At 40.1% G+C, this 25,469-nt stretch overlaps 3 protein-coding genes across 7 annotated transcripts; 1 reads left to right on the top strand and 2 right to left on the bottom strand.

The window, feature by feature from the left end:
• Positions 1 to 384: 384 nt before the first annotated feature.
• On the bottom strand, positions 385 to 4,108 carry LOC113144548 (platelet-derived growth factor receptor-like protein). The gene is made up of 7 exons (XM_026330701.1): positions 3,977 to 4,108; positions 3,618 to 3,778; positions 3,349 to 3,491; positions 3,084 to 3,235; positions 2,639 to 2,932; positions 1,256 to 1,395; positions 385 to 748 (listed from the first exon to the last, which is right to left on the bottom strand). The coding sequence occupies exons 1-7, from the start codon at positions 4,056 to 4,058 to the stop codon at positions 545 to 547; spliced, it is 1,176 nt and encodes a 391-aa protein (XP_026186486.1). The 5' UTR covers positions 4,059 to 4,108; the 3' UTR covers positions 385 to 544.
• A 723-nt stretch (positions 4,109 to 4,831) lies between these two features.
• LOC113144547 (cationic amino acid transporter 2-like) lies at positions 4,832 to 11,965 on the bottom strand. 4 transcript variants are annotated; one of them, XM_026330699.1, is made up of 12 exons: positions 11,565 to 11,965; positions 9,303 to 9,736; positions 8,727 to 8,882; positions 8,468 to 8,633; positions 8,200 to 8,336; positions 7,575 to 7,797; positions 6,587 to 6,723; positions 6,388 to 6,490; positions 6,169 to 6,302; positions 5,892 to 6,058; positions 5,683 to 5,791; positions 5,471 to 5,595 (listed from the first exon to the last, which is right to left on the bottom strand). In XM_026330699.1, the coding sequence occupies exons 2-12, from the start codon at positions 9,670 to 9,672 to the stop codon at positions 5,471 to 5,473; spliced, it is 1,827 nt and encodes a 608-aa protein (XP_026186484.1). In that variant the 5' UTR covers positions 9,673 to 9,736; positions 11,565 to 11,965. The 4 variants fall into 4 exon arrangements, with proteins under 4 accessions (XP_026186482.1, XP_026186484.1, XP_026186485.1 ...); XM_026330700.1 differs by lacking the exon at positions 11,565 to 11,965 and adding an exon at positions 10,179 to 10,633 and having other exon boundaries at positions 9,303 to 9,683; XM_026330698.1 differs by lacking the exon at positions 11,565 to 11,965 and adding an exon at positions 10,179 to 10,632.
• Positions 11,966 to 13,620: 1,655 nt separating this feature from the next.
• On the top strand, positions 13,621 to 24,877 carry anxa6 (annexin A6). Of its 2 annotated transcripts, none has more exons than XM_026330298.2 (25): positions 13,621 to 13,861; positions 14,788 to 14,843; positions 16,925 to 17,009; positions 17,195 to 17,289; positions 17,375 to 17,488; positions 17,585 to 17,675; positions 17,764 to 17,843; positions 17,960 to 18,016; positions 18,482 to 18,575; positions 18,998 to 19,093; positions 19,217 to 19,275; positions 19,397 to 19,519; positions 19,608 to 19,666; positions 19,937 to 20,015; positions 20,532 to 20,613; positions 20,710 to 20,804; positions 20,960 to 21,073; positions 21,885 to 21,975; positions 22,057 to 22,136; positions 22,312 to 22,365; positions 22,472 to 22,565; positions 22,649 to 22,744; positions 22,853 to 22,911; positions 23,001 to 23,138; positions 24,424 to 24,877. In XM_026330298.2, the coding sequence occupies exons 2-25, from the start codon at positions 14,841 to 14,843 to the stop codon at positions 24,481 to 24,483; spliced, it is 1,998 nt and encodes a 665-aa protein (XP_026186083.1). In that variant the 5' UTR covers positions 13,621 to 13,861; positions 14,788 to 14,840; the 3' UTR covers positions 24,484 to 24,877. The 2 variants fall into 2 exon arrangements, with proteins under 2 accessions (XP_026186083.1, XP_026186084.1); XM_026330299.2 differs by having other exon boundaries at positions 23,001 to 23,123.
• The last annotated feature ends 592 nt before the right edge of the window (positions 24,878 to 25,469 follow it).

Genomic DNA, 25,469 nt, shown 5'->3' on the forward strand with positions numbered 1-25,469 from the left:
AAAACTGGATTTGAAAGTTTTATTACTTGTTATGTGACATCATTATTAGATGATGTTGTGGCACAATCTACTGGGAGATATTTTAAAGACTGTTTGTATTATTTTTGGTCGGGTGATGCTATTTCAACAAAGAGTGCTGGTTGCTTCTCTGGCACCCTAGCTCCTGTGTCTAATGTAGGTAATGGGAATGTGTGTGTAATAGTGCTCACATAGAGGATATGCCCTTAGATATTAATAGGATCCACCATAATATTTATTGACATGACCACACCGTTCATTTGTAAGAAAACTCATCTTATATACCTTTATTTTTGAGTCAGACAGTAATGTGTGTGTACATAAAAGATTTTAATATACAAGCTTGACACACAAAAAAAGGCCACGTATTAGTCTAAATAACAAAATCACCATAACCATTAATTATAGCTGCAGAAGAAGCTGGTATTGTGTTGGGATTGTGTTCTCCGCTGTGGTAAAATACTGTTTAATAATTTCTGCATCTGAGTGGCCATGCTCTCTATGAGATGTCATGCAGCTTGGTGCCTCATGGTTTCCTAGCTGCTTTAGGGACCACTTTGACGGTAGTGGACACTGATTTGGCTCCTTGCAGATTCTGGGCAGTGCAGATGTACGTACCCTGGTCCACATCTCGCACCTCGTCCACCAGGAGAACAGACTGAGACTGCTGTCGGGCCACACCTCCACCAACTGGACTGGTGCTCTCCTGTGTGTACAGAGGCCTCTCAATCTGCAACCGATAGAGGTGTATCATTCAGAAATGAATATTATCCTGATTCCCCTTGCTACTCTGAAGCAAGGGGAATTAACCCATGTTCCATGTTCCAGAGTCACTGTCCAGCTTGTTTTCCAATTCTTCCTGCCCTACCCACTGCTTATTACCTGGATCAGCCAATCAGAAGCTGAAAGGTCAGGAATAGTTGGAAAACAAGCAGATAAAAATTACCCTCTTTACAAAATGCCATGACGTCTGCAGCTTACATGTTAGTCATTAATAGATAGTTATTGCCCTGGATGATCTGCAGTCCATAGATTAAACGCCTTTTAACTAATAATGAACTAGCTAAAAATGCATCGTAAGGCATAATGACAAGATGTATGGATCCCACAATCCACCTATATTACATGTTTATGCATCAAAATTGCCTGAGCTATAGAAGATAATAAATTCATATGAGAAACGTGTTGTAAAGTACTGAATCCAAGCAAAGTAGCCCTCTCTCCCTCTCTGTCTGACCTTTTGTCCTGGGTATTTCCAGGTGAACTCTACGATCACATCCTGCTCTCCCACCACCGTGCAGCTGACACGCAGGTTCTCCCCCACAACAACAGAGCTTGAAGAGGCCTGGATCACTGGGGCAGGGGGAGCCATCGGGTCTGTTGGCAAGTATGAAATATGAGTGAGTTACAATTCCATTTAAAAGCTTGGACACACCTGTAGTGTACATATCAAAACTAGGAAATCATGTGAAATAATCCAGTTAGAGAAAAAGTGTGAAGTATTATAGAGTCCTTACTGTTTGCTGTGCTGACAGCTGGTTTTCAACTAACAGGTGTGTCTTGCTAAAAGTTAACTGGCAGAAATCCTTGCCTTGTTAATGCAGCTAATGTAGTTGTCCCAAGGTAGAGTTAGTATACACTCCATTAGCTTCAGCAATAGCCAATTAACAGCAATTCAGATTAGAACGTACATGAGTGCATCACAGGGTTTTAGTAGCAGCCACATCTCATAAGGATGACAATTATTTAGGTCTTTGAGAGATGCAGAGAATGTGAACGGATGGTATCTGCATGTGTGATTCCCATTGTGATGGAAGAAGTGTGATGGTGTGTTGGTGTTTTGTGTTGCTGGACATGTATCTAGAACTCAAGGTCCAGTTACCAGCGTGTCGACCACAGTGTTATGCAGAGACACATCATCCCATTTGATTTTAGCGAGGGCGATTCCAAGAATGACAAAGCTGTGATCGAGACTAAATATGGATTTTTGTAGAATCTAACATTTAAAACATATTTTGCTGATTACATCATTTCATAATATAATTTTATAGTTTTGATGTCTTCCATATTAATGGATTAATAGAGTACTACAATGCTCTCTTCAAGTAGTGGCATTAGCTTATGTGGAAGTATATAAGCAGCTAGTCAATGACAGTAAAAAGAGTGCTAATACTGTAAAAATATTTACTTCCAGTTGTTTTGTAGTGTTTTTTCCGTTTTTTCTGTCTTGGCATTAAGTTTAGAAAATGTGGAAAACTAGAAGAGGCCCCATTTCCTGAATAAAATCTGCTGCTGACATCACGTACTTGAAACAATATGAAATCCTGAAAGAAGTTTTAAATTTCATATTCATATCAAATTGAATTAGCAGTTAAAATGAAAAGTGCTGAATCATGTTGGAGTGTACGTGTAAGTGCTGAGTCAAGTTGATTTGATATGTCAGTGACATGTTGGTGATAAACTGAACTGGAAATCATGGGAGAAATTAGTGCCAGGTCAAGTGCATGAACTGAAGGTTCAAGTGCTGGTTGAAATGGAGATAATGAAAGCAGATGGAGTAAATTGAGTGAGCAGGTAAGTGCCACAAATAAAAGTATATCTGTGGAAAGGGATGACTCACAGTTGACATAAATAAGCATGTACTTGGTGGAGCTCTGCCTCAGGTTGCCCAGACTGGCTACACAGTATAGGGCCCCGGCGTGATATGGCTTGGGTCGATGGATGGTGAAGCCCTTTTTGATATTAAAGGAGATCTCTGTCCCATCCACTTTCACCTCAGCTGGCGGAAACTCTCGGTGCAGAGTCACTGTGGCTTCAGGTGATGTCACCTGGCAGGGGAGGACTGTTGGCCAGTTGGTCCTTAGTTGAATCACCTCGTAGTAGTCAGATGATGGAACAAATAGCTCCTGTGGGTCTTGTTGGTACACCGAGGAGATATGGCACAGAGACGATAAGATATCATGTAGATTTTAAAAAGCTTTTTATCATGCTGGTGATAAAATAAAGCCAACAGTGTGTGACTGAAAAGTGCATGTGTAAGCATTAATAAAGTTTATTCCTTGTACCAGGAAAGAAAACGAAGACCTTGACAGCTTTGCCATAGTCCTTCCTGCAGTCTGTGTCTTCGCAGTACATTGGATAACAGGTGTACTCGCCTGTGTCTGCACCGGTAGTATTGACTAATGTCAGAACGCCATATCGCTCATGTTGGACAATCCTGCAGAGCCCAAACAGAAAAATGCCAAATAACACATGATTCCATCCTGTCATTTAAATATTAAGTTATACATCATGCACAACATTGCATAAATTATCCACCAAATAGCTTACCGAAGCCTTCCATCATCATCCTCCTCCAGGTACGAGGGGACGTTCCACTGCACAGGTTTGCCCCTGCACCTCAGCTGCAGAGTGCCCCCTGTCTGCACACTTATAGTTTCTCCCACCTTCTTAAACGTCTTTCTGTTTAGCACCTTTATGTGTTTGATACAAAATCATACAGCTATGGAAAAATCACATGAACTGATGCTGCTGTTTTTCTGTGTTTAATAAATGTCACGTTAACATATCAAAAGTTAATTGTGCACAAGATAGAGTACCTGTGTGAGGAAGGTCTGTCCTGGAGCTGCAGCTCTGATCTTGGGTTTGGCTGTTACAGCTCTTGGCCCTTTATCTGCTGGTTTTTTAAGTTTGGGTTTGTTTGGTGAGAGTTTCCTCCCTGGAGTGGTCCTCTGTTCCTGTCCATCTTTTTGACAATAAGCTACACAGTGTACAACACATGAAGCAGTATGAATGTAGTGAAAAGCAGTTTATATTAGAATTACATTACAATTTCTGTGTGGTAAATCTGCTATTTTATCTGATGCTAACTTGAAACACACCATATAATTCCTCATTCATCAAGGATCTAGGAATACATGCTCACAGAAATGCTCACCAAGTGAATAAAGTCACTTACCTAACTCGAAAATGACTACAGAAATAAGGAGAGCACTCAGCATCAGCCTCCCCTTTGACCCAAACAAATTTGCTAAAGGCATGACTGACCAGCGTATTATTAAAGTCCTGCCTGGACTGTTCAGGCAATATAACACACAGGACCTTTGCAGAAAACCAAAAGGAGGAGGGCAGAGCTTGCAGAGTGTGGTCAGCTGTTCACCAGAATCATACACATTCCTCCTCCTGAGAGTGGCATTATTACCCCAAATTCCTCCTGACTGGTTCAATACGGGCTTTCAAGCCTGTCTGGACCAATGAGAGTCCAGAGACAGGGGCCCCACCATGTGGAATCACTCAGCCTGTTTGCTTAGCTGCTGGACTAGAAATGCTAGCTCCAAAACACTCCAAATACAGCAGGCAAGGCCTGTAGGGAGGTTATTAAAAGCATTTGGTGACTGATAAACCTTGTGTCCAGATAAAACAGATACATGCTTCTGTATCTCTGCACTGATTTTTCACTCTTAGACCTATTTCTCATGATGCTTTAAAATATGTCAACAGCTGCTTGAAGTTGTCCAGAAATTCTTATGTAAAACCATTTTAAACACAGTAATCTGCTGTGGATTTGGAGGAACTGTGAATGTAAATAAACTTGACCCGACAGTATCTCCATACCAAATAGAAATGATGCATGCGAGTAATTATTTGCATTTTTGATTAAATCCATATAACACTGTACCCAGTGAGAACCTTTCCTTTGCAGTAACTAGCTCAGCTGTGACACAGGTAAGCTGCTATGAAAAGTCCTTTTGTTCTCAGGGATGTGAAACTGGATTTTTTTTTTTTTTTGCAGAAAATGAACTCCAGATTGTAGTGATTGTGAAGACAGGATTATTCTCTTTAATTCATGATTACATTTACAACATATAATTATGAAACATGTACAGTTTCTGTATTTACAGTTTGAAAAATAAACAAATAAGTGAATCTTTGAGATTTAAGAACAAAAATGACGTCTCACATGTTCTTGATCAACATGATACATCTTCTTCAGTGTAACAATATCAATTGATATGTAAAACCTATAGTCTTGTTATTTATAATGATACATTTGAAATAAAGTTTCATATTTAAAAATTTCTATTAATAGTGTAAACATGTTTGCTTTTTAAAAATGGATGTAGGAACCAGTTTGATAAAGATGTTGTGATAAAGCATAGAGAGATAAATTAAGCAGGGAGCAGCATTTACATCCTGAAGGTCCAAAAATATGTCAGGCAGCACGTCAGTGTGAGCAATAAAATATTTAAATCAGTGATAATCTTCCTCTACATATAACAAATTTTAAATATGCAATAAAAGTTAAGATGTGGACCCCGCTGTCTGTCTGCACTGTACCCCCTCAGGCACTGACAATACAGAAACAGATCAGGTGTCTATAAAAGACAAGCTACACAAAGAACGCAGTTACTCACTGTAACATTTAAATTTATTTCTCCCACCTCAGCCAAACTCAGAATTTTTCTTCTTTAATGATGTCTGTTTTGTCACTGACAGTTTCAATACTTGTGTGTTTGGTCTGGAGACGCTTCCTCTGAACGCTGTTTCGGACGCCATAGCCAAAATAGATGAGTAACCCTGCACAGAGAAGATGTGGATCATTACAGCTCACCAACTAATTTGACACTGAGCCGCTGAACCTTCTGAGCAGGAATATGGTCTTACCCACTAACATCCAGACAGCATATCGTATCCATGTGTCTCCGTTCAATTGCACCATCAGGTAGACATTGATGAGTGTGCTCACCAAAGGCAGAGCAGGGAGTAAGGGAACCTAAGTGAGAAAAAAATAAACCTTTTTAGCTGATGTTTAATACGGAATTACACACAAAACCTGTGTCAGATGATCAGACGGACAATTAAAATATTCTCACCATAAAAGACGCCTTGGTGGGATTTTGTGGCTGTCTCCAGATGATGAAAATATTGAGCAACAGCATGAAAGCAAGGATGCAGACAAGCACCAGACTCCATACTTCCATATGAGACAGAGCATCAATGGCTTGAGTGAGCGTGACACACAGTGCAACCACAATTGTAACTGTAGGAAAGGACAAGGTGAATGAGTGAAATCAGCTTGAAATCGTAAAACATTTGGTGGTCTATGAATGTTAGCAGTGCTTAATAAACAATAATCTTTGCTGTACATACCAGAGAATATTGTCAGAATTGTGACTGTTTGTGTTGTAGATGAGTTAGGAGAAGATGGAGGCTTCAGGAAGCCAAATTTAGTGTTTGATTCTATGATCTTTAGGTGTGTTTCTTCAGACGGACCTGTCTGGTACCTTGATTACAAAGAAAAGAAATATGTAACATGCTTTTCTCGCCATTCTAAGTAAAAGTTATAGGAGAACACAGAAATAGTTGTACCTCAGTATTAGGATGCATATAGCCACAAGTGTGTAAGCAAACAGAGTGCCAATGGACATCATATCCACCAAGGCTTTCAGGTCAAACAGCAAAGCCATGATGGCTTAAGATGACAACAAGAAACATAGAGTTACTTCAAGTATGCTAAAGCTCACCACGTGTACATTGTGAACCTTATGAACAGCTGCAACATCTGTACCTGCAACAATTCCAGAGGATATTGTGGCTATAGCAGGGCTGCCTTTGGCTGTGACTTTGGTCAGAGGGTGGAAAAGCAGGCCATCTCTCGCCATTGCAAACAGCACTCGAGGCATGGGGAACATTGAACCCAGCAGGCTGCAGAGGCAAACAGAAGCAGGATCAGACAATGACCATATCAATTAATTTTTTAAAAGCAGCTGTCTGAAGACAAATCCTAGTTCCCAACATGTTCACAGTGACATAAACTATATAGTTAACAATTGGTTAACAACTTTTCATTATGCAATTTGTGAGACACTTCCCTCTCAAAAGAAACATGACCAACCTTAATCTTCTCTGCATATGCAAAGTTAGTAATCAAATACTGTGGTGACTTTGCACACATTGTAGAAGCCTGGCATGCTTTCCAGTAAAGTTCCTGAGTAAACACTGCACAGAACACACTTTTCCTATAACTACATCAGAGATTAAAACTACAGTCATGTTCCAGTGTGATGTCTGATTACTCTGTAGACTCAGCCTCATAATCTAGATCTGCCATTTCTCTCTAAATTATGACCTGGTAGTTCTGGGACCAGAGGTCTTTCTAGCAACTAGAAAGATTATATGGGATTTTTTTTTTTTTTTAGGCTTCAATTAGTTAGAGCTACAACTATATACCTGCATACCTGCTTCTACCTCTGCAGCGCTAGATTACTCCCCCTCCCTCAAAATGCATGCAAAGTATGACTGTGGCCTTGCTCCACGTTTTACTTTGTCAAAAATATTTGGGGCTAAGCTCAAAATATTCTGGTCTGAGGCCCTAAATGATCCAATCTAATGGTCATCTGTATCAAATTGTATTAACATCAGAAAAGGTTTGGCTATTTCCTGTTGATTAATAGACTCATACCCCTGCAAAATGTAAAAGTGAAGTTTTTTATTCTTTTAATCCATTTTCCATCAACATTTATATAACATGACCCTGACTACCAGTAGTTTCATACCTGGTGGACAGGGCACATAACGATCCCACAGCCACGGCATATTTGGCAGGATTCCAGCCGACATAGTCAAAGGCAACTGGCAGGGGGCTTTTTTCACTCAGCATGTAGTAGGGCATCATCAGGGTGAGAGCAGCAGACACAGCAAAATAGGCCAGGAAGCAGATAAGTAGAGAGGCCACAATGCCCAGAGGGACTGACTTTTGAGGGTTCTTCACCTCCTCACCTATGGAAATATATGCAAATATGTGTCTAACATGTCGCCGACAAACTTTAGTTGTTTGTTATGTATTTTTTAAAATTTTGTTTAAAGTAAGATCTAGATGTCGTTACATTCTAACTGAACAATTCATCAAACCTTTAGTGTAAAATAGTTTATTAACCATGATACAAAATTTAAAGACCCATCCTGTTTCAGTGATAACACACTGAACATACTGATTGAATCAGGTGAACTCTGTAGCCACACTGCACAGTTAGGCAGGCATTTAATTAAGATATATGGAAATTAAGTATTGTTAAATCTTCTGTGTCAGTGTACTGATTGAATACACGGTGTATATTTAGCCCATATTTAACCAGTAAACAATCATTGTACTGGCTAAAACATTTTTAACTCTTACTGTACCTGTTGTAGCAATGCAGTCAAATCCAACAAAAGCATAGAAACAGGTTGCAGCTCCAGCCAGTGTTCCACTAACGCCATATGGGAAAAATCCACCCACTCCGTATATACTCGTGACATTGACAGTGGAAGTCAGGTTGCTGCAGAGGCAAGAGAGTGTGTTACCTTGTGGTCATTTACAGTGAGATAACCAGGAGAGCTGCACAGCTGTTCAGACAAGATCCTGCACACACCCAAACACAGACAGGATTATGTTGCTCTATGACTTTACTTGACTTGTGCAGTGGCGTTGATCAGAGTCTCTTCACTGATTTGCCAGTTAGAGATGCTTCCCTTGATGAATCCAGATATGGCCACAAACAGCAGCACCAGGATGTTGATTGCTGTGAAGATCTTGTTGATTGTTGTTGATTCTTTTACACCAAATGCCAGCAGACCTTCATGGAAAACACGGTGAATGTTATTTCTTTGCTTATTTATTTTTTTTGTATGCATTCAACACCAAAATGACACAAGACTGATTTCTTTACCTGACAGTAGCAAGATGAGAACTGCCCCAAAGACATCTGGGTAAGGTGCCAGACCAGGGAGGCCCATGGGTGCATGTTCTTGAAAGTAGTTAGATATGACACCCCCAATGAGGTCATCAAAGGTCCCACTCCATGCTAATGCAACACTGGAAGTCCCTGCAATAAGTGAATAAACCTGAGTCACCATTTCACTGTTATCATAAACAGATAATACTCCTGGGGCTAGTGTCTTTCACATTTTACGACTGTTAATTTCAATCATGCTCCTGGTTTATGGAGTTATTAACAAGCAAGATGAGCTTCAGCTGTGTAAGAAGGAAATTGGATTAGTGAAAGAAACCCCTATGTAAAATGTAAAACTTAAAAAAAACCTTTTTCCTGTTAAATATTTACTAAAAAAAAGCCATCAAGACTTTGCTTCTGCAGCAAATGAAAGGTCACAGAGCATTAGGCAAAGAGTAGCCTAGATTCCATAAAGAGCACAATGTCCCCAAAAATGACTTCTTAAAAAGCCACTGAATAACAGACATAATTGTCTGTCGTACTTAATATACAAATCCTGGCTTTCACACTCGCCTATGACGTAAGAAAGTAAGAGATTCCAGCCAGTAATAAAAGCCAGTAACTCTCCAACAGTCACATAGCTGTAAAGGTATGCTGAGCCTGTTTTAGGAACCCGGGATCCAAATTCTGCATAGCACAGCCCAGCAAATATGGATGCCAGGGCAGCAATGAAGAAGGAGATGATGATGCTGGGGCCAGCAGCGGCTCTGGCCACCTCTCCAGAGAGGACATAGACGCCGGCCCCCAGGGTGCTTCCCACACCGAGGGCCACCAGGTCCAAAGTGGTCAGGCATCGGTTAAACGTGGACTGCTCCCCCTCGGGCTCCAGAGGTTTTCGCCGAGACAGGCTCACCAGAAAGGACTTCAACCCACTGCACGGCATGTTTCTGGGGGCTTGGATCAGGATAGAAAGTTGGAGAATTATATAGAAAGGGGCAGATCTGAGTCTGGTTGTACAGTTGTTCAGAAAGAAGGAGTAAGTGCAGGAAGAGTGCGAGAAGAGGGGAGGAATGGGGAAAAACAGGTCAGATCAGTGAACATGTCAGTGAATTATTGTCAGGTCAGACCCACAGTAGAACCTTTCCTTTTCAAAGACACAATATTACCAAAATCCTTTTTTAAAACAATTGTTTAAACCTGTCACAATTTGTAAAGAGATCTAATTTTAATTTATTGTTTTAAAACACTAAGATGGTAAAGGTATCAAAGGGCACAGTTAAAGTTTAATAGAGCTCATATGATAAAATGTAAGGAGAATTACATGCTTGATTAATGTTTCACTTTTTACGCACTTTGAATTGCGTAGTGTATGAAAGGTGCTATACAAATAAATTTGCCTTTGCCTTTGCCTTTAAAATTACAGCAAAAAAGACACATTAAGTCACTTACCTCCTCTATGCAATCCCCTGGCTCACAGGTATGGTTAGAAGATACAATTAAGAGCAGGTAACAACTTTTAACATCGTCTGAATCACATATTATACGTGCTGTTCTTTATCAGGCCCCTGATATGATAGTGCTGATGCCTGAATTTTTTTATTACCGCCCACAGCACAGAAAGCAACACCCTGCACAGAGAATGCACTTTATTCACCTTCACAAATTTGCTTCCTTGAACTTTTTAAGGCCAAAAAAAGACTCATTAATAATTTGTTTCCCCAAAATTTGAATTTGTAATAAGTGTGGTGTCATGTCGTGTCCCTTCAGCTTGATTCACTACTACAAATCAAAAGAAAAGCTAAAACTAGGAACATGTTGAGAAATAAAGATGAGATATTCCCTTTTATCTCCTATTGCTCCGCTTCACACCTTGTGAAGGGTTCCTTAAGGAGAAACTCGACTATTAATTAATATCTTGTACAAAATAAATCCAAGACATTTAGCAGTTTTTGCAGGTAACTCACATTTGTAATGGGAGTGGGTGAGAGGTATTGCTTCCACAATCATGATAATGGTTTCAAGATAATCGGAAACTTTAAAGTAGCCTTTTGTTTATGACTTTCAAATCTGTCCTTCACAAGAAAGAAACAAAAGTAAAAAAGACAAAAACAAAAAGTCTGAACAGCAGAAAGAGAAAAACTACTTTACGTGGCATTCCAACACCAGAAGTGAAATTGTTTTATTCATTATGAAATTAATTTAAGCAGATTTTTTTCTTTTCAGGTAATACATCATGTCTCCCAAAACTATACTGTATGTTCTCAACTGTATGTTTGCATATAGAACCAACTTTGAGGTGTGTGTCTGGCAGAACTAATAGTGCCGTGACTTCAGAAAGCAGCAGACAAAGCAGCTTTCATGACTTACGCATGCTGCAGCCGTACTCTTTGAGAGGCAGCTTTCACCTTCTCATCTCCCATCAAGGGATTTCAGCTCACCTAATCCCTTCTGGCATCTACCTCAGTGACTGGGAAGCCAGCCTGTTTCAATGGTCAATGTACCTTTGACCAAACTTAAAGCTCGTGCTTCCTATCTGCAGATCTCACTGGTTGAGATAGCGTTACCAGAGGGACAATAAGGGTAATGCTTAACTAAATAACAACCACTGCTTCATTGACGTGAAACTTTACAATCAGAGGACTGATCTTAACCACAGTGATTCTCAGTTAATGAGTGTTGTCTGCTGTGCATTGAAGGAAACATCTTAGACGCACTGTTGCAATTAAATATTGTTGTGCAAAATTACAATCAGAGATGAAAATTGAAGTGAAGGGCACAGATTTGAATCTGCCCTGCTGATGGTAATGTTATTCAGTAGATACACAAGGTCTTTACCTTATCTTGAGTCCCACGAGGAGCAATTGGAGACTGTGTGGTGAAAACAGCGCTATGAAGCAAAAATATCCGTGCTGTTGACTTGCATGAAGGAAACATGATTTTTTTTTTTTTTTTTGCTGCAATATATACAAGACTGGCCTGTGTGACCCTCCCACTCAATAGAATTACTTACAAAGTAGCCTTTCTCATTCCCAACCAGTTTGGATCATAATGTGCTCATTATTGCACAGAGGCACAGGGTGAGACTTGTGGACAGCAAATCCTATTCAGAATGTCAGAAATGCTTTTGTGTGTGTTTCACTTGTTTTTGTTTGTTTTCATTCCAGACCTTAAAAGGTTTTTAGGGATTTTTTTATAATTACACAAACTTACCAGATCACTAATTAGTTTAGGTTGTGTCTTCTTCTTTTCCTTTGGGCTGCTCCCTTCAGGGGTCGCCACAGCGAATCATCTGCCTCCATTTAACCCTATCCTCTGTATCCTCCTCACCCACACCAACTATCCTCATGTCCTCCTTCACTACATCCAAGAACCTCCTCTTTGGTCTTCCTCTAGGCCTCCTTCCTGGCAGCTCTAACCTCAGCATCCTTTTACCAATGTATTCACTGTCCCTCCTCTGAACATGTCCAAACCATCTCAATCTGGCTTCCCTGGCTTTTTCTCCAAAACATCTAACATGAGCTGTCCCTCTGATGTCCTCATTCCTGATCCTATCCATCCTCGTCACTCCCAGAGAGAACCTCAACATCTTCAGCTCTGCTACCTCCAGCTCTGCCTCCTGTCTTTGTCTCAGTGCCACTGTCTCTAAACCAGACAACATTGCTGGTCTCACCACTGTCTTGTCCACCTTTCCTTTCATTCTTGCTGACACTCTTTTGTCACACATCACACCTGACACTTTCCTCCACCTGTTCCAACCTGCTTGCACACATCTCTTCACTTCTTTTCCACACTCTCCGTTGCTCTGGACTGTTGACCCTAGGTACTTAAAATCCTCCACCTTCTTCACCTCTACTCCCTGTGAGGTTGTGTCTAAAATCATAAATGTTTCTAAATGGTAAATACATGTAGAAGAAAATGTAAGAAAAGTTTTTTGCAATTTACTAATCATATTTCATGCACCACTATCCTTTTTTATAATTAATAAACAATAATTGTCTGTCTATAATAGATTACACTTTGATAGATTACAGCATTTTGCAATTGTCCCGGCTTCTGAACTGCAGTAAGGTTCTTATGTGCATTGCATCTTCGAAGCAGAAGAGGTCAGTATACACTGTATCACTGTATCACCGGTGTCCTGTTCTTTTACCTCATATGGTCCCCTCTCACTCTGAACACTGGAGTGAAAGGAAAATGAAAGAAGGCCCAGGATGACATGAAATAAAGACATGACACTACACTAACACACCCATATTTTTGATACACTGAGAACATCATGAACTGTTCAAACAGTGGTATTCATAAAAAAGTGTGGAGCTCAGTTGATATCAGGAAAATGTGGCACTAAATCTGTGTTTATGCCTCCTGAGAAATAACAACTATGTGTGTTGATGGGACATTGTGAACATTCCGGTTAATTTCTTCCATGTTTCAAATGTTTCTGACATTTGGCCTTTTGCTGAGCACAATGCTAACATCGTTTCTCCCTATCTCTCCTGGACTCCCTAGAAATGCTGCTACCGCCCCTGCTTACCGGAATGGACGCCTGACAGGACAAAAATAGAGCAGGCAAGTTGTCACATCGGTAACAGCAGAAGTCACATTTGAACTCTGTCATGCCCTAAAGTTCAGAAATTCCAACAAGGTTTAGAGTGAAAGCGTTGTCTCCTCCAGGGCTACCACGACATGAGAAGAAGCTGTTACTGCTTCGCGTCTTTTATTCTTTTAAATATGTTTTTGATTTATATTTTTCAATGGCTTGTTTGCAGCAAAATACAACAAAAATTAAAAAGCTGCTGGTGTCTGTTAGGATGAAGCAGCATCAGCAGAAAAAAAAAAGCGTGCGTAAAAGTGTGCGTAATTCAAGCGCGTAACCTAAGTGTGTTAGATCTGATGTAGAACTCAATACGGTCACATCCCATTTGGACATATTTTCTTTACGCTAAGACACTGTCCCGCCACGCTGACACGCAAACTGGTGAGAAGCTCCGCGAGAGGGGCGCCGCAGTCGTTACGTCATAGAGGACACGTAACTGGACGGCTCGAGGCTGACCGGAGGAGACGGGCACACCGGGTTATCTGGGACAGAGCAGAGACAGCGGGACAACGTTCACACTTCCTGCACAGAGAAGGTAAGGTGTTATTTGCTGCGTGGAAGCTTTTTATTCCGATCCGGCCTCAATAAAACTTAGGTTTTCAGAGATAATGATGGAAATGTACCGGAAAGTTTTCTAATGCGTCATTATTGAATGTGCCAATGAAGTGCAGCAGCCAGCAAGATATCACTGATGGTTTTTAGTAACTGAATTAAGTAGATATGAAAAATACTTTGTTCACTGTATAATCCGTTGTTTTTTTTTCAGAGAAATGTATAAATTAGAAAAATCTATAGTTAGACCTAAAGATATTCTACACAGTGGGGAACAGAGTAAGGGTGTGGCTCTGTATATATAGAGGGCCCCCCCCCCATACACACACACACACCCAGACACCCCTAGACACACATATACACACACACACGACCATGATTCTGACATTAGGTTAAACTGTGCATGCTATTTTGGGAGAGCGTCTCTTCTGTCTTAAACAAACAGTACAACCTGAACGGACCCTTTTCTCCTTTTCTGTGTAGAAATACTGAATCGGTATAAAGTTTAGATTTTTAAAGCAACTTTTAAATTTGATCTTAATTGTAGAAAAATCCATTATATGCTTGGCTTATCTGAATGGCTGCATTATAGGTCAGGACTGTGAATATGGCAAACAAGGCTGAATAATTTTCCAGCCAGTTGGCTGAATGCAAATTCACTGAGGTCAATGTGCTCTTAGAAAAATGATCTCCCTGTGTTTCTGCTGCTGAAGAAGTACAGTAGACAGTGATTAGTTTTAACCAGCTGTCAGGAAGTACATTTAACAGACACCTCACTAATGAAAGGATGGATCGTCATCATCATGTCGCTTTGGTGAATGATTTGCTGCATACTGGAGGGGAATGACCCTTTCACTAGGACATGGATGTTTTGCAAAGCTGCTATCCACAGCAACTCTCTGTCTCTAGGCTCGAAACTATTGATTGCTGTGCAGTGTTGACACAGAAGACCAAATATAGAAATGGTAAGTGGACAAGACCTCCCTCATCTTGCATTATGTAAGTATGATGTGCAGTATGTTGTATTGCTGAGAAGATCTTGTGTCTATGGAGCATGACTGTGTTTTGTGTACCATGAATGAAGTGTGGCCAGAGTGAGGTCATCTTTCTGCCAGTGATCACCATGTGAGTCCTCTCCATTATAATAACAGCGGTGTAGGGTGTCACTGGTCCCTGTGACACCTGTACATATATGAATGACACCACTGACAGCACCTTTCCCAAGTCAGAGCCTTTGTAGAATTAAATAAACTTCTTGGCAGACATCCAGCTTTATTGTCCAGGCTGTAGGTCAGTGCCATTCTGATCCTACTCGAGGTGAAACACACAGTTGTTCCAGGGGTGGACTGGGGCTGAAGAGCAGCCCTGTAATATGTCCCAGCCCAGCCCAGCCCACAACTGGTGCCATGGAAACACAGCAGCCTGCAGCAGTGGCGTCACAGTGCCTTCATCTTGGTCCATCCTTCATCTGGGGAGGATGGACCAAATTCATTTGTGCTGTGAAGGCGTGTCACCATATGTCAGCTTGGAGTGTATAACTATCTTAAAAGATGATCTTAAATCACAATAAAAAAAATTACCGATACATGCATGGTGGTCGGACTTTGTGATTCTCCAGATTCTACAAATGGTCAGTCTGCCTCTGGCGTGCACTGAAATATACTCTGCAAAGTTGTGGCCCTGGCAACTTCAAAAGCGAACCTGCAGAGGAAGGAAGGAAAGGGTATACATTTAGCCCGGGGCTTTACCACATCAGGCCCATAATAAGAAATTGGTAAGTTTAGTGAAAAGCCTGTTGCTAGGGACCTGTTTTTGTGGCCCTGTTGCCGTGTGGGTGTAGCTCTCCAGCTGTCGTGAAGAGTGACGGTCACTGTAGTGAAGCAGAGCATGTGCAGAGGCCCTTAAGCGGGGCAGAGAGAACATTTTGGCTGACTGCCTTCAATGCAGCAGTAATCTCTACAGCAGCAGCTGCAGGTCGAGCTCTCAGTTTTCTTATTTCTCTCAGTCAATGAGTGTATGCCACCACTACTTAGTACAGCCAAAATGTTAGAACTATAGTAATTCACATTTTGTTAGCAGGGACTTTATTTCCCAACAACAACAACATGTTGTTATGCAGTCTTACCTTTCTTTACATATGGAGTTTGTATATTCTGGCATGTTTCATTGTGTTTTAGTATGTCAGACCCCTGCAAACAGAGGTTTGAAATATTACTCCCTACTACTCCTGCACACCAGTTGTCCTGCCTCAACACACATGCAACTCAAAGTTTTCCTCTGATCTGCTAGAGCTGAGACAGGTGCAAGCAGTCAGCTGTTGTAATGCCCCAGTGCCCCGCCACAGTCACTTTTACACAGTCCACTACTCACACCCTGCAAGAAAGTGTCAGTGCAATCTGGGAAAATGGCACATACAGCACAAGCTGACCCTGACCCTGCTGATCCCAACCTGCTGACCCACAGCTGTGAAGGTTTACATACAACCCTGTTTCAAAGCTTATAAGATGTCCAGGTTAAAAAAGGAGTTCTGAGAACTACTAGTGCACACCCACTGTGCACACAAGTGGAAGTTCACAAACCCATTTTAGTGTGTTATACTTTTCACTAATTGCATAGTATAGCTGAGGCTGAGAATGTCTTTGGCCAAAAACCAAAACATTGGACAAAACTAAATTTTGACTTGATGCAAGCACTAGATGTAAAATTCAGGCATTAGAACTCCTCCTGAACTGGACAGTCTGTGCCAAATTTCAGTCCATTCATTTTTTATCAAGCAATTTTACTAAAATCAAAAATGCTGACCTCATGCTGGTGCTAAAGGGCATTTTTGTGCCACCTGGTGGTATGTTTTTGTTTTTTGTTTTTTTTCTGTCATAATTGTTGCTGCTATGACTTCTCTGAACGACAGGTACAGGATGCACAGAAGCTTGGAGAGAAAATGTGATCACATGCATTATAACTTGTATAGTGTCAGAGCTCCAGACATTATAGACACCACTGTGCACTTTGCTAATTAAAATCTTTCCACTGTTTATTCTTCTTGCAGGTGTTCAGAGGCACAATAACAGATGCTCCGGACTTCAATCCCAGCGCTGATGCTGAGACCCTTTACAATGCCATGAAAGGCATCGGTGAGTGCTTCACTGTTCTGTGATTATTGGCTACAGGAACCAAAGGCCAGCTTTCATTTTCTTGACTTGCCAGCTGATTGATCACATAAAGAATTTCTCAGAGCAGCCAGGACAGTAATACTGTCAGAGATCAGTCTCTGTGACTGAGATGGTGGTAGTTGAAAATGTTACTCTGTGTGAATCAGGGAGTGATAAAGAAGCCATCTTAGACCTGGTCACCTCAAGAAGCAACGCACAGAGGCAGGAAATCATTGCAGCGTACAAGTGTAGCTTTGGAAAGGTACAAGACCACATCTTATGTCTTCTTTTTTCACAGTGGCTATAATGCCAGAATGTTTTTGTAAATGCAAATAATGCTTCAACAGGACCTGATCGATGATCTGAAGTATGAACTGACGGGCAAATTTGAGCGTCTCATCGTCAGTTTGATGAGAACTCCACCCTACCATGATGCCAAAGAGATCCACGACGCTGTGAAGGTAAGGCCTTTACCTCATACTCAGATACTTTCCCAGCCCAGCCATATCCAGTGAAGCAGGAGCTATGTTATATTTAACTTCATGCTCTGTTTTAAGGGTGCTGGGACAAATGAGAAGTGCCTAATTGAAATCCTGGCGTCTAGAAACAGCAAACAGATGCATGACATGGTTGCTGCATACAAGGATGGTAGGGCATGCTAAACAAGATGTGATTGTTAAAAAATAAGATTTTTGTTCAGTGTCTTTCAACATTTTACATTTATGTCTGTCTTTAGCCTATGGCAGGGACATGGAGGAGGATATCATCACAGACACTTCGGGTCACTTTAAGAAGATGTTGATTGTTTTACTACAGGTCAGTTCACCAAAGAGATGATGACACAAGCAGCGAAGTATCAAGTTAACCATGTTGTCTTTAACTACCGACTGATCAGCAGTTTGTGTTTTTGTTTTTTTGGTGACTGTGTTCAGGGGACCAGAGATGAGTCAGGTGTGGTGGATGCAGACCTGGTGGAGCAGGATGCAAAGGTGAGAGTTTGAAACATGTTTGGGGCTTTGACATTCATTCGATTTAAAAAGCCAGAAATGTGCACTGTAACATCCAGTGAAGTAAGACATAATATGATACGTTTCTTTAAACGTAATATATTAGTAACAGGGTAAAGGCGTCATTTTAATATATTGGTTTATAACGAAAGATTGTGCCAGTATAATTTAACAAATAGTTGCAATGCTTAAAATACATATTAAAAACAAATGATGCCTTCTAACCCAAAGACAGAGTCTACAGCCATGGTAGTGGCTCTGTGCTGTCCTCAGTTATAATGTTGTTTTTTTTAGCTGAAGGCTAAATGTAGTAAAATGTGTGGTAAACTCACATATGATTAATATGCAATATAAGTTTTTAATTGAGATGTAAAATATACTTTACATAAAATTATAAACATTTGTGTTGTAGAGTACATTTAGTTCATTATGTCATTCTGTGCACAGGACCTGTATGCAGCAGGAGAAGAGCAGTGGGGGACAGATGAGGCCAAATTCATCATGATCCTGGGAAACCGCAGTGTTACCCACCTCCGCATGGGTGAGCACAGCTTTCCAGTGTAGTACTACTGTAGTACTACTTTGACCTCAGGTCTCCCTGGAATTGGTGCATTAAACGTTGTTGTCATATTGTAATTGTGGAAAAATGGATTGTAGCTAAATTCACAGAAAAACACAGCACAATGATAAATGTAAGTTTTCTAACAGTATGGGAGCTTTCTTAGGAGAAGATAGGAAGAAAGAGGCCAAATGAAGAGAGGAAAGTTAAATTTGCTCCAGTACAGTATGGGTCACTTTTTTTGTAAATGCAATTTGTATGCAACGTGTTCAAAACTATGAATACCTATTGTGAAAAGATGTTATCCCTTCTTACTACATGATTGAAATGAGATTTCCTGCAAACCAGTCCATCGTTACACAACGATAAAAACCACATATAATTTTGTGTTGCTGCCTGTTTAGTTTTTGATGCTTATGAGAAGATTGCTGAGATGTCCATTGAGGACAGTATAAAAAACGAGCTGTCTGGAGATTTTGAAAGGCTGATGCTGGCTGTTGGTAAGTAGCACTCAACACACAGCACAGTTCAGCCATTTCTGCAGTGAAGGAACCACTTTATGTTTGGGCTCTGGGAATGTCAAGTTGTTACTCAATGCAGGCCTCTCTGGTATTTCATAACAGCCCAGTGCATAAGGAGTGTTCCCATGTTCTTTGCCAAGCGTCTTTACAAGTCAATGAAGGTAAACACACTAAGTAAAAATAGTCTGACATATTTTTCTTCCGTATTTAAAATCAGTTAGGACTACATATTGTTGCCACATTATCCTGCATCTCAACACTGATCCTCCCTTTCATTTCCAGGGACTTGGTACAGCTGACAACACCCTGATCAGAATCATGATTTCTCGATCTGAAACCGACATGTTAGACATTCGAGAGTGTTTCCGTCTCCAATATGAGAAGTCACTTTATAACATGATTGTGGTTAGAAAAAAAAGTGAATAACATGTTTTATACACATTCAGTTCTCAGCAGCACATCCTCAGTGTGAGTTTGTGTGTGTTTAACTCAGGATGACACATCAGGGGATTACAAGAGGACACTGCTAAATCTGTGTGGAGGCGATGATGAGTAAGTTACAGATTGGCTGCAAACAACAGGAGTGACCAGATGGTGGAGCTAAAGCATTTTCTTCACAGAGCTGTTGTTTTCTAAGATTTTACACCTTCAAAAATGTTTGTCAAGCTTGTTATCATTGTGATGATGCTGAAAATGTTTAGATGAGGTCCATATATGAAGATTATTTGAAAGTAAAACACCATTGTGAAGTGTATTATACTGTATTCACTACACTCACTTTGGGCTTTTTTGTGCCATGTTGTGTTAAATTGATCATTACAGCTTAGCTGGAGAGTTCTTCCCTGAAGCTGCTCAGATGGCCTACAAGATGTGGGAATTAAGTGCCATGACCAAAGTTCAGGTTTGAACTCCATCTGGTCGCACTTTAGATGTGTCATTGCATGTTTGGCTAGGCAGTAGCATGCATCTTAATTATCTGCTGACCCTGCAATGATGTCTTTGCTGTGCCACAAACTCGTGCTGATATCACTGCAGTGAGTGCACAGCGAAGGCTTTGTGTAACCTCGGTTACAATCAGAATGCTGTTGGCTAAAATAAAAATGTTTTTTGTTATAATGCGCCTTATAAGCCACTGTTTGCCTTGCTTTGTCCTAGGAGCCACTGAATGCTAAGAAGCTCTCAGCATTTTTCTCAACAAAAGGCCGTCTCATTAACGTTTCATGTGAGGGCACACTCCCCCTCAAATGTCAAGAGATAATTATCATAAAGCCTAATAAGCTTTTTCACAATTGTTATCAGCTAAATAGCAAGAATCCATTGCATGAAAATACCTGTCTCACTTTGCCATTTCAGGTTGCGTATGTGTAAATATACAGATTTTGATTCCTCTAAATTTTTGTCATTTTCACTACCTCAGCTACGGCCAACAGTCCGCCCTGCACCTAATTTTGACCCTGCTGCTGATGCACAAGCGCTGAGAAAAGCTATGAAAGGATTCGGTATGCAAATCTAAAGATTATAGTACATTTAAAGTGCTGCTATAATTTTATAAGACAAATCTGATCTATATTATTACATCTTTTTTTTGTCTACAGGAACAGATGAGGATGCAATCATTGACATTGTTGCACGGCGAAGCAATGCCCAGAGGCAGGAGATCAGACAGTCATTCAAATCCTTACTGGGAAGGGTGAGCTACATGAATAATGAAATGCCAAAAAAACAACAACAAAAAAAAACAAAAAACAAAGCTGTGTTAAGGAAGGATGTGTTAAACAGTTCAAAGTCTCATGGGCTATTTCCAGCTGATTTGTAATTAATTCAGTGCGTTTGATTTTTTCTTAGGATCTCATTAAGGACCTGAAGTCTGAACTGTCAAAGAACTTAGAGAGGCTGATCATCGGGCTCATGCTGACCCCTGCAGAGTTTGATGCCAAAATGATGCAAAAGGCAATGGAGGTACAGTTTACCCAAAACAACTAATGAGTAATAAGTAAGACCTACCTTACCTGGAGCCTAAAGATAAGGTATTGGGTCAGATTTCCCCATTCATAAAAATACAATGTACATTAATTTGCAAGTGTTTTGTGGTCAGTGGTAGCGGCCTGTGTGTTTGAATGTCATGACAATTCCACAGAAAGCATTTGGAAGTCAAATAACTTTAATGCAATGCAAATAATGCAATGCAAATGACTGCATTTCAGTTATTTATAACTTATCAAACATGCTCTGAATTTCCTTGTGGACCTGACTGATGCTTTACTCTGAGCAGACAGGACCTGAGAGCAAAATAGTACAATCATATGTCCCTGTTTTATAAGTTGATGCAGTGGAATTTCAATCAATTGCTAATATTTTGCTTATGATCACAGAAAACATCAAATCAAATTACAATCAATACAACTAAATAGATGACCATTTGTTGCATTTCTAATTCTTGAAAGGTTACCAGCACTGTGGGGACCAATGTGCTATTAGGCTTAAAAAAGTCACCCATGTCCTAAACTGTGAAAGTGTATTTTATTGCTCATACTTCAAAAAACATCTTTTCAGTGATCTAAGGGCAGGAGGGGATTAACACGGGGAACATCTGTCATTAAAATATAAATGGGGCTATAAAAATAGGAACAAAAGTAGCAAGAGAGATAGTATAAGGAGCAAGGGTTCACACAGTGTTCACTCCTCCTACAGTAGCTGCCCGGTGTGATTCTTTTCTTTGTTGCTGCTTTTGTGAGTCCCTTGTGTTGTAAAAGCTCAATCATTTTAACAGGGGGCTGGGACAGATGAACACGCTCTGATAGAGATCTTGGCCACCAGAAGCAATGAGCAAATACACGCCATGAACGCTGCCTATCGGAATGGTGGGTTTCATACCAAAGAAATGTTTCCAAAGTTACTTTCTTGTTTTAGAAACTTTGAACATGCAGTATATCATTTCACAGCCTATAAGAAGTCCCTAGAGGAAGCCATTCAGTCAGATACTTCAGGCCACTTCTGCCGCATCCTCGTTTCTCTCGTGCAGGTGATGTTGATCAACACGACAACTTAAAATGTGCTGAATTTCCACGCCCACACAGTGGTTGCAGTCTGCTGACAAAAAAGTTTATTTAATCACCTCCACAGTTTTCACAACGTTTTCACATTGCTTATAAAAGAAATCACTGACATTTAATTGATTGAACTTGAACTGTGTTCAGGGTGCAAGAGAGGAAGGCCCTGCAGATTTGGAAAGAGCAGATGCAGATGCTCAGGTAATTTAGTGTATATAGTAGTGCATCCTTTAACATTGTGTTAAAAAGGTGAAATAGAAGAATGAGTTCAAATGTTTGTTCCTGTTCTTCTTTTTGAACTTTTTAGGAACTTGCCAATGCATGCAATGCAGACTCTGATGACATGGAGATGAAATTCATGAGTATTTTGTGCACCAGGAGCTTCTCCCATCTCAGGAAAGGTAAAAGACAAAAGAGACAGATCAAAGGGATTTATTGGTTATAGATCCCAAACTGTAACTGATCACACCCAATCTATACACAGTATTCCAGGAGTTTGTCAGATACACCAACAAGGACATTGAACAGATTATCAAGAAGGAAATGTCTGGAGATGTGAAAAATGCATTTTATGCAATAGGTAATGGCATTAAATTGTCACTTTTCAGTGTGTCATATTTTATATGACTCACATTATATATTTTGGAAATCCACCTCAGTCTGTACTTATTCTCTCTTTGCTTTGCAGTTCGCAGTGTAAAGAACCAGCCCTCGTATTTTGCAGACCGTTTGTACAAAGCCATGAAGGTATTTATTGAAAGTGCTAATAGTTTACGTTTGTTGGTGCATGTAAAGGATACATACATATCTGTCTTTCACTGTGCGCGCCCCTGCAGGGCCTTGGCACAGATGACAGAGCGCTCATACGTATCATGGTGTCCCGTTGTGAGATTGACCTCTTCAACATTCGCAAAGAGTTCAAGGAAACACATGACGTCTCCCTCCATGAATTCATCCAGGTAGAAACTATGATTGTAAGTTGGAGTCTGTCCACTAACGCTACTTGTTGTTTTGTTGTGCTTTTGTCTCATCTGTTTGTGAAGTTTTTTGCATCATGGCCTTTGTCCCTGTTGCACATCCTTCTTCTGCTGCTGTGGTAGGCTGGCAGGATGGTGGGGTATCTATAGCTTTGTGCGGTGGACTATGGGTCTCTGACTATTGCACAGCTGTTTAGGAATTTCCCTTGCATGCTTAACTTCCTCTGTATAGCTGCAGTGTGATTGGTTGACCGCTGCAGAGACAGGAAGTACCCAGAAGCAGTTCTATAATAACTTACAGATGAAATCACCGTGACACCAATACAGAGAAGCAAGTAGAGTACACTGAATTAGCATTTCCAGATATATTATCAACAATACAACAGCAAGGATTGCTATATATTCTTTATTCTGAAGGTCTTTGGTACATTATTTTTATAGTGTAGCTCTGTTTTGCAAGACAATGATTGTCACATTTTTTTTAGGTTGTCACTTGCAGTTGTAAAGGAGATTTTGGTTTAGGGTAATTTCCAAACATAATATATATATAGATAATATATACATTATATAAATTGATAAATTGGTCATTTTGACCCATGTACAGAGAGGTTAGTGTCACTGACAGAGCATGGCAGAGCAAACAGATGCTTTTAAACATATTCAAAAGAATTGTTTTTTTTTTTAAATACTCACATTTTCTTTGTTGCTGAGTGTTAGATGAGATGATACATCCCATATTTGCTCTTTTAATCTATCTACCAGCACCTCCTAAGCTACCAGCACCAGCTGTAGAGATGCTGGTGGGTACAAAGCCAGGGTGTTGCAAGCCATTATACTAAGCTGAGCTAAACATACCAGCCGCTGTGTGTAATTTCATATTTACAATACTGGTATTGACCTTCTCATCGAACTATATATATGAATAAGTGCTAATTCCCAAAGTAAGCAAGTATTGCTTTAAAAATAAGTCATTTTATGATGACAGCATATATAGAAATCTGTATCTGTGAGTGTCATATCTGTGAAGGGTAATTCCACTTTTAACCCTGTTGTTGATTTTAATTGATTTGGGGGACATTTACAAAGTTCTGCTTGTCTCCCTGAATTTCATTCATCCAACATTAGTAAAAGATAAACAGTTTTGCGATTATGTGAGTGAACAAAGTGAGAAGTCGACCCTGCCTTCCTGTTTTAGCAGTGTGATGACCAAGTGTCAGCAGGCATACACATAATGAAAACAGCATTTTCCATGAATTCAGGCTCCTTATGTGTGTGCTTTCAGGGTGACACGTCCGGAGACTACCGTAAAACCCTGCTGGTCCTCTGTGGAGGCGAAGATTAAATTTATCATATCTCCACAGCTTTGTTCACAGACTTCAGTGATAAACCACGAGACAACGGGTGATCTCAGAGTGAAACTGTGGCGGTTAATGTTAGTATCTATTGTCAGTCCTAACTGCAGCCACTCGTCAGCCAAACCAAGTGACCTATGACATCCCAGCCTTACAAGCCAGTTTTTTGCTTTAATACCTGGCCATCCTGTCAGGTTGATGTCTTTATTTCTTTATTTCTTTCTTTCTTGCCTTTTTTTTTTTTTTTTTACAGAGTCATACATAACATTAAAATGTAACAGGCTTCATATGTACAGAACATCTGAGTGATCAGGGCCTTCAGCTTGTTGGCTGTCCAATGATTACTGTGATGAAATAAATGAAATAAAACATGTTGTCTTTTTACTTTATTCTTACATTTTAATACATTTATTGCTATTGTTGTAAAAAAATAAGCACATGTTAATTGTTTCACACTGTGTGTGATGGGTGGGGCTTGGTCAATGATTAACTGAAAATCATTAGGTAGAATGGGAACCTAAACATCATGATCTTCCACTCTAATTCAGTGAACGACATATAAATAGAAGCTGATAAAACATACTAATAGTAATAATAATTTAATAATAATATTATGATAATAATAATAAAAATAACTTGTTCCTACCCAGTACAACTAATGGACAAGAACTAGCAGCTAATGTTATGGGGCTTAAAACTAAACTTACCTTGTAGCCCTTTCAACCACTTTGCTTTGTATTCAAACACACTGGTACCTGACTACCTACCAAGACAGAATAGATGTCAATACACCTACACAACTGAATAATTGAGAAAATGTCATTTTTACTTATGTATATTAACATTCGCTTCATTTCATGCTTGTCAGTTGGACTACTTGGTAATGCAGAAGAAAAAGTGCAAGACATCTGTCTCTGTTCTTGTCAGTGTCTCAGTTCATTGCCTATGTGTGAGTGCAGCTGTTGTCAGGCCATCT

Source organism: Mastacembelus armatus, chromosome 10, assembly GCF_900324485.2.
Source record: "Mastacembelus armatus chromosome 10, fMasArm1.2, whole genome shotgun sequence".
Classification (NCBI taxonomy): domain Eukaryota; kingdom Metazoa; phylum Chordata; class Actinopteri; order Synbranchiformes; family Mastacembelidae; genus Mastacembelus; species Mastacembelus armatus.